The 14,661-nt window shown below is 43.3% G+C and overlaps 1 protein-coding gene across 4 annotated transcripts in view; it reads left to right on the top strand.

The window, feature by feature from the left end:
- LOC132872766 (H-2 class I histocompatibility antigen, Q9 alpha chain-like) overlaps positions 1-5,191 on the top strand; it is a 70,107-nt gene extending 64,916 nt beyond the window's left edge. For 2 of the 4 annotated variants that reach the window (XM_060907834.1, XM_060907831.1), the window contains 5 exons: positions 1,588-1,863; positions 2,794-3,096; positions 3,193-3,294; positions 3,504-3,530; positions 3,630-4,430. In XM_060907834.1, the coding sequence (XP_060763817.1) occupies positions 1,588-1,863; positions 2,794-3,096; positions 3,193-3,294; positions 3,504-3,530; positions 3,630-3,664 (743 nt within the window). In that variant the 3' untranslated portion in view covers positions 3,665-4,430. Of the gene's footprint in view, positions 1-1,587; positions 1,864-2,793; positions 3,097-3,192; positions 3,295-3,503; positions 3,531-3,629; positions 4,431-4,458 lie in introns of those variants that run through there. The other 2 variants (XM_060907833.1, XM_060907832.1) reach the window with 2 other exon arrangements.
- Positions 5,192-14,661: the final 9,470 nt, after the last annotated feature.

The raw sequence follows: 14,661 nt of genomic DNA, 5'->3' as shown, positions 1-14,661 counted from the left end.
TTCTTTGACATGTGTGTATGGTAGTTTTGTGTAATCTGCTATAAGATAAAGAAGATTAAGTGTAGCTTTAAGCAGGGCTGGGAGAAACAAATGAAGTGATTCTCGGAGAGGACTTTTTTTTTTGACAATTCAGAATCCGCTACTTCCATAGTGCTTTTAAATATAAGGCTGTAAGTTTTCTGTTAGTTGTCTCTAATATTTATGTCCCAATATCTTGACCACATTTTAGGATGAAAATAATCATTTTAGATATCTCATCTCATTATCTCTAGCCGCTTTATCCTGTTCTACAGGGTCGCAGGCAAGCTGGAGCCTATCCCAGCTGACTACAGGTGAAAGGCGGGGTACACCCTGGACAAGTCGCCAGGTCATCACAGGGCTGACACATAGACACAGACAACCATTCACACTCACATTCACACCTACGCTCAATTTAGAGTCACCAGTTAACCTAACCTGCATGTCTTTGGACTGTGGGGGAAACCGGAGCACCCGGAGGAAACCCACGCGGACACGGGGAGAACATGCAAACTCCGCACAGAAAGGCCCTCGCCGGCCCCGGGGCTCGAACCCAAGACCTTCTTGCTGTGAGGCGACAGCGCTAACCACTACACCACCGTGCCACCCCATTTTAGATATGTTATTTTATATTGAAAAATTAGCTGTCTCGGCGAGGACATTTTTTTTGACACAATTACATACTAATTTGATCAAAATAGTCTGAAAACGTACTGGCATTCAACATTAAAGCTTAACTATGTTTCCAATCATATGGAACCAAATATGTGTTTTGTGGTATAAAGAATGATTTAAGTGCATCCCTTTTGGAGCTACCTGTGGTCAAAAAAGCACTTTTTCTAAATGACACGAGTAATTTTGCTAAATATGACATATATATTGCCATACATTCACCAAAAATAACGTTATCACCAAATTTTTTTTTTTTTTTGCATGGTAAATAGAGCTATCACAGGGATACAATAAACAACCAAGTTTATTTAGTCAAGTCTTTTGATATTGAAGAGAATAAGTGTTAAATGTGATTTTTAGCACCTGGCGACTTGTCCAGGGTGAACCCCGCCTTTCGCCCGTAGTCAGCTGGGATAGGCTCCAGCTTGCCTGCGACCCTGTAGAAGGATAAAGCGGCTAGAGATAATGAGATGAGATGAGATTTTTAGCTTGCGTACCCTGATTGTAAAACAACCCTGTTTCATTATTAATGCTTCTGTAATCCTGAGGAAACGGCAGCAGATGATTATTATGGGCTTTGTCCCAATCTGCATACTATCATACTGAATAGTCTGTCAGGACATTCGTGTTATTTAGGGAAGCTCTTTAGTGTGCATTCTGTAGTTTGTGTTGCAGCCTAAAATGATGTGAATGTGTCCAGCTTTGCACTCAGATCTGTGAGATTAATCAGTGTAATACAGGACACAAGCACACACTGAAAATGCTGTTTTGCAAGTCGGCTGCAATAGAATTTTTCTACTAGAAAGGATGAAATAAATGACAAGAAAAGAAACAGTAGAAAACATAGTGTAATGGTTTGAGTAGTGAATGGGTTTTCATTTAACCATGTGCATGCAGGAGTTCACACAGTGCAGGAGATGGTCGGCTGTGAGCTGGATGATGACGGCACCACTAGAGGATACAGTCAGTTCGGTTATGATGGAGAAGATTTCATCAGTTTGGATCTGAAAACTCTCACCTGGACTGCAGCTAAACCTCAAGCTCTGATCACCAAACACAAGTGGGAGAAGAATCCTGGTGACACTGTGGGCCGGAAGAACTACCTGGAGAACATCTGTATCGAGTGGTTAAAGAAGTACGTGTCTTACGGCAGAGAGACTCTGGAGAGGAAAGGTAAAGTGTGTGATCTGTTACTGTAACACACACACACACACACACACACACACGTGTTTTTCATGTTTAAATCTCCATGAAAAATGAGTTTATTCTTTATAAACTCCACATTTACAGATTGTGTTTAAATATGAATATATTTTTCTGTCCAACACTAAACCGTCTTTCACGTCTTTGTCGACAAAAACGTTGATCACATGACGAGTAACATTTAATTTGACTGTGAGGGAAAATCCTGTTCCACTTCTGTCTCAATAGTTTTGTGTAAAACGAGTTTTTCTCGTGTTCTTTACAGACTTTTACACATTTTCTGTCCTCGCTCCCCACTGTAAGATCAGAGTACGCTGCTGTGAGTTTTCTCTCTCACACACACAAAACCCCTTTTCCCCTTCAACACAAATGAAACCTGAGAGAATCCAGATACGAATCGGGAATGATTGACAGGTGTGAGGCTCTGGAAGCTCCGCCCCTTCCCTCCATGTCCCATGAGTGTGTGTGTTGATTTTTCCGACTGAACGATGCGGCACTTCGACGTCTCTCTCAGTAAATGAGGAACGTTTTGAGTTCATTAAAGTGAAATAAACTCTATCGGTGTGTGTTTGACTCACAGAGACGCCACACAACTTTACTAACGATTAGAGCTCGTTATATTTATTAAGGAAGTCACGAAAAACATTAAAGCAAAAAAAGGGGACGTTTTTCCTAAAATATGAAGAAAGTAAACATTTGTGCTGAAAACTTTCCTCCTTTCCTGCAGAAACCGTTCTATTGTTTCCATCTTCACTAAAACACACAGACTGGTGTTAAGGACGACACTGAAAACGTCCTCACCGGGGATACAAACTTTTCCTCATCAGGGTCACATGAGGCGTTTATAAATGAAGGGAAAAAGAAGAATGCTGTAATATTTGCGTCTGTGTGTCTCTGCAGTTCGTCCCGAGGCGTCAGTGTTCCACAAACGCTCTCCTTCTCCAGAGGTGGTGTGTCACGCTACAGGTTTCTTCCCCAAAGCAGTGATGATCACCTGGCAGAAGGACGGAGAGGACCTGATTGAGGACGTGGAGCTCACAGAGACGCTACCCAACCAGGATGGAAGCTTCCAGAAGAGGAGCATTCTGAAAGTCCCAGCTGAGGAGCTGCAGAGACACAAATACACCTGCGTGGTTCAGCACAGCAGCTTGGGGGAGGGGAAGGATTTAGTGCTGCCTGTGAGCGAGCGGCGAATCCTGAGAGGTCGGAGAAACACTTTCCTTTAAAACTCCAGATTTACAGAGTGAAAGCTGATTTACTGCTGCAGCAGAGACTAAAGACTCTGTGTTCATTTAACAGGTGGAGGATGGATTGCTATCATCATTGGTGTCCTTATGGCTCTCGTCGCTCTCATCACTGTTGTCGCTGCTGTTGTCTTCTTGAAGAAGGCAATGTTCTCTGGTGAGAGGAGGAAGGAGGCAGATGTGAAGTTTTCAGAGAACAGATTTACACTCTCATATTCTGAGAGGATTTGATGAATATTTTGCATATTTTTAATCTTCATTAATAAATTAGACGAGACAATAAACTGATATGAACTCATTATCTCATGAAGCCAAACACAGCACTGAGATTTTATAATAACTGTCTGTCCATCATCTGTGTTTCAGGATTCGGACCTGTTCCCTCCAAACCCTGTAAGTGAACCTTTATGATCCATAAATGATGTTTAAAACCACTACATTATTTATTAGCAGTGTTTAGTTCACTTTGTGACGGATTTGAATGTTTTACAGCCTCTGAAGGAGATTCTTCCTCCAACAACTCTTAAACTGTGGCTGTGTGTCTTCCTGCTGGAGTGAGAGAGTATAGCGGTGTTCACACGGCACATATTTGCATCGATGCTGCACCGATGTATTTTGTTGCGATATATCTTACACCGGTGTAAATTTTGTGGAGCGTTCACACGTCACAACCCTGCTTACTAGAGAGAAGCGTGTTAGCACCGGTGCAGCCCCACTTGCGTTCACACGGCAGTTTTTGCGACCGTGCTATACGATAGTAATAATGCGGAAATGAAATATGCGCATGCATGAAAATGTACTTCCTTTTCCCGGTTGTCATGGCATCACCAAGCGCCGGGAAAACAACGTGGATGAAGACGCGCAGTTCTGTTGTTGTTGATATTCGCCATTTTGGAAGCACAAAATACAGGATGCAAATTATGCAATGCCTGTATGTAATCAGCTCTCCTCACGCGTAGCAAGTCTACCCCGTAGCGTTCAGACGTCCCATTTTATATCGGTGCTGCCCCGCAAACTGGCATTTACTCCGGAGTAAATTTCTTAAACCACCTCCCGAGCAGGGTTAGATTTGCACCAGTTTAAGCAGCTTTCAGGGGCGACACCGCTATAACTTTGTACCATGTGAACGCTCTACCGGGGCAGCCCCGGTGCTACACCGGAGTAAAAGTTGCCATGTGAACACCCCTAAAGACATGATGATGTTTACAGTGTAATATGGAATAAAAATGTGTGTGTGGAGTGAAAATCCAGCAGAAAAGCCTGAGCTCACATTAAATCTCAGATCAGAGCTGATCCTGTTTCTGTCTGTGTGTTTTTCTAGGGGAGAGGAGATGGAGATGAGGAACACACACACACACACACACACACACACACATATATACATACACACACACACACGCACGCACGTTACTCCAGTGGGTAATCTGCTCTCGGTGTGGGATTTTTATTTTATGGCTTTTTATTGTGAACCTGTTATTGCTGTAAAATGGGATTATTAGATTGTTCGGGTTTTTTCGGTGTAAATTCTCATAATTTGTGTTTGGGTTAGATGTGTGTGTGAGTGTGTGTGTGTGTGTGTATGAGCTTCTTTCCTCTGTTCATTTATCCCCTGATTTACTGCAGAATTTAATCCCGTCATAACGTCAGGACACGACAGGTTTGATTTCCGTCTTTAACCTTTTAATCCAGTGCGATTTTCCTCAGCAGCTGTTTGTGGAGCTGATTTGTGCGTCTCAGACAGGAAGTGTGTGAAGCTCCAGATGTGATGCGTGTTGAACAGATTTGACTAAAGTGTAAAAGATGAGGAGTGACGCAGCAGAAGCAGGAGTTCATGCTGGATGATCAGCGCTCAAAGCTTTTATTTTCTCCACAAGTGGAAAACCCAAAGCAGCTAAATGACATGGCACTGATTCCATTATTGATTATTTAACTCCATTTAAAGCAAAAACCAATCCGTTCAACACGCTGACGCATCTGTACGACCCGAATCTCTCCCACAATCCCTCTGTTCTGTCTGTGGAACTCTGAGTGAATAATAAAGTGTATTTTCTTCACTCTGAGCGCTGAGTTTTATTTATAACTCTCTTCTTTTAAAGCCCGTGATCTCAGTGTCCGTTCTGTATTTACTCTCGTCATCTCCACACATCAGACTGCAGAGTTCTGTGCCAATAATTCAGCTTGAAAATGTTCTGAAGTGAAGCTGGTGAATTCTGTTTAGAAGTTGCAGCTGAAGCGTAATAAAGAAGAGAGAAATGAGAATATTGTGTGTGTTTTTGTTAAAATCTGCACCGAGCCGTTACAGTCACACTGCTGGATATTAAAAGGTTGATGAATTATTGTGCTGTGTTTCCTGCACATGTCCTTTTTCACTCAACTCTGGTGTTGATCTCTAAATTCAGTGTGTGTTCAGGATCTTCATGACCAGCTGCATCGACACTCTGTCACAAAACCCCTCTGAAACAGAAAAGTCGCCTGCTGTCTGTTCCCAAGCCGGAGGATTTCCCCTGAACACTCCAGAAATCTCACTCTTCCATGACGTCATCCAGATGTGTTTATTTTACTTTCGTTTCACTCTCAGAGGCTCAGTGACAGAAAGTCACGTGATTAACAGTCAGCCCCAGAGCACACTGTGACTAATCACTAAACAGCCTTCTGGTCACGTGACTTCACTCCTGACTCTGTGTGAAAGGCATTTCTCAGCCCCTGACTCTGTAAACCTGGTGTTTATTAGATGTTTCTGCTGCTCCACATCCACAAAGTTTCACTCAACACTCATCTGTCTGTGGAAAGCTGGGTTTCAGATACATTTGTTAAAGCGCCACCTGGTGTTAGTGTTAATTCATTACACTTTATCACCTGATTTCTATTTCTGATTTTATGGAAGTTCGGAGCTAGAATTATAGTTGAGCTATAATCATCTCAGTTTACTGTAAATAACATCTAATAGGCTTTAGATCATGAATCAGTGTGTGAACTTCTCCGCTTCACCTGGTGAGATATATCCAGGCCTCACGCTGCAGACAGGAAGTGACCCATAAACCAGTAATGACATCATAATGCTTTTCCTCAGCACCATGAGAACTAAGTGGAAAGCTGTGTGTAAGATTTCTGTGCCCTGTAAAGTTATTAAAGCTCTTCAGTCATGGTGTAAATCCTGGGACTCGGCTGATCTGATCTCAGCCGGTGAGAGAGAATCACAGGTTCAGGAAAAACTCACAGTTGTCCCTCAGGGACTCGGATTCCTGTTTTCACTCCTCTCAAGAAACTTCACTGGAGAAATGTTCCCACTGAAATCCTGAGATATTCCTCTTACACTCTTGTGCAGTGGTTCTTTTCAGCAGTGAACTTGAAGTGAAAGAACAAAACCTCATCAGTGGGATAGGAGCAAATATTTATGAGCGCAGGGGAAAGAATTTTAAAAAGAAAGGAAGAAAGCAGCTGAACCCTGAAACTGTGGAACAAATTCAGTTCCTAAACAGAAACTTTCACTAAAGAGGCACAAAACCTCCATTACACATTAAATAAAACACAATTATTAGTTCATATCACACTTACATTTGCCAATGAATTAAAAAGTGGATTAGAGCTAAACTGATGGTGAATAAATAAGTTATTTTTGTATAAATACTAGATGCATAGTGCACTACTAGAATGCAGTGGTTAGCACTATCGCCTCACAGCAAGAAGGCCCGGGTTCAAGCCCCGTGGCCGGCGAGGGCCTTTCTGTGCAGAGTTTGCATGTTCTCCCCGTGTCCGCGTGGGTTTCCTCCGGGTGCTCCGGTTTCCCCCACAGTCCAAAGACATGCAGATGATGAGATGAGAAATACTAGATGCAAACTATTCTAAATATCAAGTGAGGAGATAACTCAGTGAATAGATGTATCTCATCTCATTATCTGTAGCCGCTTTATCCTGTTCTACAGGGTCGCAGGCAAGCTGGAGCCTATCCCAGCTGACTACGGGCGAAAGGCGGGGTACACCCTGGACAAGTCGCCAGGTCATCACAGGGCTGACACATATGGCCCTTTTCCACTACCCTTTTTCAGCTCACTTCAGCCCGACACGGCTCGCGTTTCGACTATCTCCGAGCAGCACGACTCAGCTCGCTTCAGCCCTGCTTAGCACCCAAAACTCGCACCGTTTTGGAGTGGGGCTGAAGCGAGCCAAAGCGAGCCGAGTGGGGCTAGGGGTGTGAGGAGACACTCCCCTGTGCACTGATTGGTGAGGAGGAGTGTTCTCACACGCCCACACACGCCCCGCGAGCGCGCTGGGATCTGTAAACACCATAAACCCGGAAGAAGAAGAATTACGAATTACGAGAATTTCTGAAGCCTTATGCGCCTCGCCTCATCTATACGCTCTTGCCAGTATCTGTTGGTGTTGTCGGTGACAACAAGCCACAGCACCAAGACCAGCAACACTAACGACTCCATGTCCTCCATGTTTATTGTTTACTATCCGGGTTGTGAGACTACCGCTTAAAAGGTCACTGATGTCACTGTTTGTGCCGCTTAACGACATCACGCGACGTCCACCCACTTTCGCTAACTCCACCCAATGTGTCCACCCACTTCCAGCCAGCACGGTTCAGCGCGGTTGTAGTCGAAATGCAACTCCAACAGCCCCACTCAGCTCGACTCAGCACGGCACGGCTCAGCCCGACTCAGCCGCGTTGGTAGTGGAAAAGCGGCAATAGACACAGACAACCATTCACACTCACATTCACACCTACGGTCAATTTAGAGTCACCAGTTAACCTAACCTGCATGTCTTTGGACTGTGGGGGAAACCCACGCAGACACGGGGAGAACATGCAAACTCCACACAGAAAGGCCCTCACCGGCCACGGGGCTCGAACCCGGACCTTCTTGTTGTGAGGCGACAGTGCTAACCACTACACCACCGTGCCGCCCCCCTGATGATGATGATGATGATGATGATTATTATTTTCCCTGTGTAATTTAGTGAGTTACTTTTGAAATCAACATCGACAGGGGAGTCACGTGGTACACCCGCCCAGGATGGCTGTCTAAACCAGGGGTTCCCAAACTTTTCCATGCCAAGGCCCCCCAAACAGCATTAGCTTCTGGCCGGGGACCCCCTTTGCAAACCCACAGACAATGCTACAAAATATGTAAAGAAACATCAACTTTTAGAATGTTTTCTCTTACTTTTATTCAATATTCAATAACTGTTACATTTGTTTAGCATAAGAATATTATTAACGCACATGTTTTCAACACAAATATTTTCGCACTGAACAATAAACTTTTCAACAAACTGTTGATAAGAACAGCACAAAAGAAATCAAACCATTCTCAATTGTGTGTGTGTGTGGGTGTGGGTGTGTCTGGGAGTGACAGATGGTTTACACTAGTGGGAAGGATGGGCTTGGTGGCTCTTACATAGTTTGTCAACCCTGGGCTTAATCTCCGTCAGTGCCATACGCATGTCATTGTCCACATGTAGACGTGCTCTATGTTTGGTTTTGAGTGCCTTTAAAGTTGAAAAGCCAGACTCACACAAGTAGGTTGTTGCAAAAGGGAGAAGGCATTTCAGTGCCCTGTCAGCCAAGCTGGGATCGTCCTTTCTTACATGTAGCCAGTAGTTAGACAGGGGAAGAGCCTCAAAGTCCATTTTTAAATCCCCTGAGTTTGTCATCTCAATCAGCTCCTCCTGTGACTTTAAGTCCAGACCTGAACTGACCCCGGGGGCAAAGGGGTTCCTAACCCAGTTTAAATGTGTGTTTTCGAGGTCAGGGAAATAGTCTTTGAAATCTCCTTGGAGGTGCTCCAGGTGGGACTGGATCAATGGAGAGACGGAGCCCAAATCATCACATGACAGCAGCTCCTGGTGAAGTACGTAGTGGGAACATTTCTGTAACTCCCTCCTGGAGCTTGTTTGACCACAGCATGATCTTTTTGGAAAAAGCACGCACTTTGTCTTGCACCTGGAGTATGTATGTGTCACGTCCTTGCATGCTTTGATTCAGTACGTTTAGATGCTGGAAAATGTCTGACATGTATGCAAGTTTGCGGATCCAGGTTGCATCGGTGAACCGATCTGCCAGCTGATGCTTTTCAGATGAGAGGAACTCTGCAACCTCCCTCCACAGCTCATAGACACGGTTCAAAACTGCGCCCTGTGACAGCCAGCGCACGTCCGAGTGAAGCAACAGCCCCTCAAAATGAGCGCCCATCTCATTACAAAGCAGGGTAAACAGTCTGTGTTTCATGGGATGGGCTTTAATAAAATTCACTACTTGTATAACCTCTTGTAGTACCCGATTCAACTCGTTATCCATCCTTTTTGCGACCAGTGCCTCGCGATGGTAGCCTGGGCCCGCCCATCCTAAGCGTGACGCAACACGAGGGCCTGTTGCAAGTCTGGCCAGGCAAGCTATCTACAGCTCTTCCAAGCTCCCGAAAAATCGGGAACCAATCAACTTTGAGCATCTCCAACGGCCCTGGGTAGAGGCGTGTTCAAGGCAGTGACGTAGTAGAACTGCGACCGGAAGCCATAGATTGTTTACAGAATCTATGCCGGAAGCGCTTCATTCACGCTTCCGCATCTATTACGCATAGATGCTGTATTGAAAGCATTCAACGGGAAGTTCTCATTGAAAACGGAGCAAAGAGCAGCCCTGGAGGTATTTATTGAAAGGAAGGACGTTTTCGCCTTGCTCCCGACCGGCTTCGGTAAGAGTTTAATCTACCAGTTAGCCCCGTCGCATCACATACGTCAGAGGAAAGAGCGATGTGATTGGTTTAAGCTTCGTCACAGCCTTTTCTGGCTTCGACCAGTAGCAAACTGAGGCATTTCAGGGAGGCGGGTCAACCACGGGCTCTGGGAAACAGTTGGGCTTAATATCTTGGCCAGACCAATAGCTCAGAGAGCTTTGTCGCGTTAGCCAGGCTATCACGATGGAGCATGCAGTGTGTGGCCACTACATGCGGGGCCTTCTGCTTAATGAGCGCGGTCACTCCACTGATCTTCCCGGTCATTGCCGCGGCTCCGTCCGAACACCCCCACACACAACGGGTCCAGTCCAATCCGTTAGACTTGATGTAATCGTCCAAAACTTGAAAAATGTCTTTCCCAGTAGTTCTTAGTGCTTTACAAAATAGTATTTCCTCTACAATACGCTAGCTTGAGGAGCAAAGCAGCTTGATAAATGGCGCAAACCGCAACGTCACAGGCAATTGGAGAGATGAGCATGGCAAACAACGTTTCGATATCTCATCTCATTATCTCTAGCCGCTTTATCCTTCTACAGGGTTGCAGGCAAGCTGGAGCCTATCCCAGCTGACTACGGGCGAAAGGCGGGGTACACCGTGGACAAGTCGCCAGGTCATCACAGGGCTGACACATAGACACAGACAACCATTCACACTCACATTCACACCTACGCTCAATTTAGAGTCACCAGTTAACCTAACCTGCATGTCTTTGGACTGTGGGGGAAACCGGAGCACCCGGAGGAAACCCACGCGGACACGGGGAGAACATGCAAACTCCGCACAGAAAGGCCCTCGCCGGCCACGGGGCTCGAACCCGGACCTTCTTGCTGTGAGGCGACAGCGCTAACCACTACACCACCGTGCCGCCCTGATTAAAAACTAATTACAATATATTTAATAATAATTATTTTAAAAATATATTTTTTTCGCAATTTTTTTGTTATCGTCCCTCCAACTTTCTGAGGCCCCCTGGCGGCCCCCCAGGGGGCCGCAGCCCCCACTTTGAAAACCACTGGCCTAAACCAGAGCGGAGCTCGGAATTCCTCAAACCCTCGTTAATATTCATGTAACGTCGATAATTTTACAATATATTGATTTAGGTAGCTTTACTGCAGTGTGATGAGTCAAAAAAGTCACTATTTTACATGGAATCAGCCTACTGCTTCTGGAGGGAAACCTAGGCAAGGCAAGTTTATTTATATAGCACATTTCATACACAGTGGCAGTTCAATGTGCTTTATAGAAGTAAAAGCAAAACAGTAAGCAATAGAAAATAAAATTACATAAAATAAATGGGGAAGAAAAATAATATAGAATTAAACAATAGTAGAAATAAAATAATAAAATTAAATAAAAGTTCAATTAAAAAAACAGCAGAATAAAATAGAATAAAAGTTAAGTAAAATTTAAAACATGCAGAGACTATAAAAGTAAAGAGTTTAAAACATGTAGAGATGACAATATTAATAATTTAGCAGAAAGCATCTGAAAACAGCTTGGTCTTTAACCTAGATTTAAAGCTGCCAACAGCAGGAGCATTTTTTATGTCCTCTGGCAGTTGGTTCCATAGCTGTACTGCATAGTAGCTAAAAGCTGCTTCACCATACTTTGTTTTAATAACAGGTTTTAACAGTAAATTTTTCTGCTGCGATCTGGTAGATCTGATTGGGTTAGGCCGCTGCAACATATCAGAGAGGTAATTGGGCCCTGTACCATTTAGAGATTTGTACACCAGCAGCAATGCTTTAAAGTCAATTCTGTAGCTTACTGGAAGCCAGTGAAGGGACCTTAGAATTGGAGTAATGTGCTCTGTTCTTTTTGTTCGTGTGAGAACCCTAGCTGCTGCATTTTGAACCAGCTGAAGTCATTTGATGGTCTTTTTTGGCAGGCCTGTGAAAAGGCCATTGCAGTAATCAACCCTACTAGAAATGAAGGCATGTATAAGTTTTTCCAGATCATTTTTTGACATAAGTCCTCTTAATTTGGAAATGTTTTTTAGGTGATAAAATGCTGTTTTAGTGATTGCTTTCATGTGACTGTCAAAGTTTAGCTCGCTGTCAATGAAAACACCAAGATTTTTAACCATTTCTTTTGTTTTAATCCCCTTTGTGTCAAGAATAGTGGTAATCCTGAGTCTTTCATCTTTTTTCCCCAAATAGAATTACTTCTGTTTTATCTGTGTTCAGCTGAAGAAAATTTTGTGACATCCAGTTGTTGATTTGATCGATACACTGGTAGAGACATTCAAGGGGGGCATAATCATTAGGTGATAGAGCAAAATAAATTTGGGTGTCATCTGCATAGCAGTGATACAAAATTGAATTGTTCTTGATAATTTGCCCAAATGGGAGCATATAAAGGTTGAATAGTAATGGTCCAAGAATCGACCCCTGGGGGACACCACAGGTCAAGGACATTGATGTTGAGGAACAATTTCCCATGGTAACAAAGAAGCTTCTATCTTTTAAGTATGATTTTAACCAATTGATAACTTTATCAGTCAACCCAACCCAGTGTTCAAGTCGATATAGAAGTATGTTGTGACCAACAGTATCAAAAGCTGCACTGAGGTCCAGTAATACCAGGACCGATGTTTTGCCTGCATCAGTATTAAGACGCATGTCATTTATAACTTTAATCAGCGCTGTTTCAGTGCTATGATTGGCACGAAATCCTGACTGAAAGTTATCAAAACAGCTGTTTGATATCAAGAAGGCAGTTAATTGATTGAAGACAATTTTTTCAAGGATTTTCCCGATGAATGGTAGATTTGATATTGGCCTGTAGTTGTTTAATACTGAAGCATCCAGGTTATTCTTTTTAAGTAGGGGCTTTACAACGGCTTTTTTCAGGGACACAGGAACAATGCCAGTCTCTAGGGATGTATTTATGATTTGAAGCACATCTGTAATTATAAGATGAAGAACAGACTTAAAAAAGTTGGTGGGCAGAATGTCCAATTCAGATGTTGAAGAACTGAGATTTTGTACAGTTTTTTCAAGAGTCTCATAATCAATTAAACAAAATTCTGACATTGTGTTAAAGTTATCTGTCTGTGTCACTGGTGATTGCAGTTTTTCAATTATTTGCAACTGAGATATATTATGAGCAATATTCTGCCGTATTTTATCAATTTTACCTTTGAAGAAGGATGCAAACTCATTGCATTTATTAACTGAGAGAAGTTCAGGTGCTAATTGTGGTGGGGCATTAGTTAGCTTCTCTACTGTTGAAAATAGCGCACGGGCATTGTTCATATTCCTGCTGATGATGTTGGAGAAGAAAGACTGTCTTGCTTTACGAATTACATAATTATATTTACAAAGCATCTCTTTATGGATTTGATAATGGATGTGAAGTTTAGATTTGCGCCATTTTCTTTCAGTCTTTCTACATTCTCTCTTTAGCAGTTTAACAGCTGGGTACTGCTTCCATGGTGCTTTCTGCTTATCATTGACTCTTTTAATTTTGAATGGAGCAATATCATCCATAATTTGGGTCATATTTAAATTAAAAATTTCCAGTAAATCATCTACAGAGTCTGACATTTTGGTTGAGATCCGTGAGAGAGCTTGCTCAAAAAGAACACGTGTTGTCGTTTATGACTCTCCTACCCATAGTCGTTGAGCTGTTCTGAATGTGAGGAGACATAGAAACATCAGAGAAAACACAGAAATGATCAGATAAGGCCAGGTCAACAACAGTAGTAGAAACAGTAAGACCCTTTGTGATGACGAGGTCAAGGGTATGACCACGAGAGTGGGTCGGCCCCTGTACATGTTGTACTAGGTTGAAGTTGTCAATAAGTGCAAGTAGTTCTCTGGCATAAGTGTTTTCAGGATTATCTACATGCAAGTTAAAAGCCCCAGATATAATCAGACAGTCAAACTCTAAGCAAATGACTGACAACAGTTCACCAAACTCTTCCAGAAAGACTTTGGCTGAATGTCTCGGAGGCCTATAAATAGTTAATAATAATATGTTAGGAGAGCATGTAACAAGTGCACATAAGTGTTCAAAGGATGTAAAATCACCAAGTGAGGATTGTTTACATTGAAAAGAGACTTTGAATATATTTGCGATCCCTCCACCTTTCCCCTGTCGGGTAACATTCATAAAATTAAAATTTGGGGAGTTGCTTCAATAAGGGTGGTAGCACTATTTGCTTGATCCAGCCAAGTTTCAGTTAGAAGCAAAAAATCAAGATTGTGATTACAGATAAGATCATTAATTAAAAATGACTTGTTTGAAAGTGATCTAATGTTCAGAAGAGCTAGCTTTACAGAAAGTCTAGAAGTAATATCCGCTTGGGCATTCTGATATTGTTTTGAAACAGGAAGGAGACTAGACTGGTTTACCCCCTGGGTTAAATATGCTCTATTTTTTCTATTTCTTATCAACACAGGAATAGAGAATGACATAGGCATACTGGGTCCCAGCTTGTTTTCAAAACTACACCCAATGCAGGGACCCCCAGCACATCATACTAGACTTTCTGTATGTTCCATTTGGTTTGAGGGTGGAAAGATTGGAGATGTCATGTATCTTAAATGGCCCTTTTCCACTACCCTTTTTCAGCTCACTTCAGCTCACTTCAGCTCACTTCAGCCCGACACGGCTCGCGTTTCGACTACCAAAAACCAGCACGACTCAGCTCGCTTCAGCCCTGCTTAGCCCCTAAAACTCGCACCGTTTTGGAGTGGGGCTGAAGCGAGCCAAGCCGTGCCGAGTGAGGCTGGGGGCGTGAGCAGACACTCCCCTGTGCACTGATTGGTGAGGAGGAG

Source organism: Neoarius graeffei, chromosome 24 (assembly GCF_027579695.1).
Source record: "Neoarius graeffei isolate fNeoGra1 chromosome 24, fNeoGra1.pri, whole genome shotgun sequence".
Lineage (NCBI taxonomy): Eukaryota > Metazoa > Chordata > Actinopteri > Siluriformes > Ariidae > Neoarius > Neoarius graeffei.
This window is presented reverse-complemented; position numbering and strand designations above follow the sequence as displayed.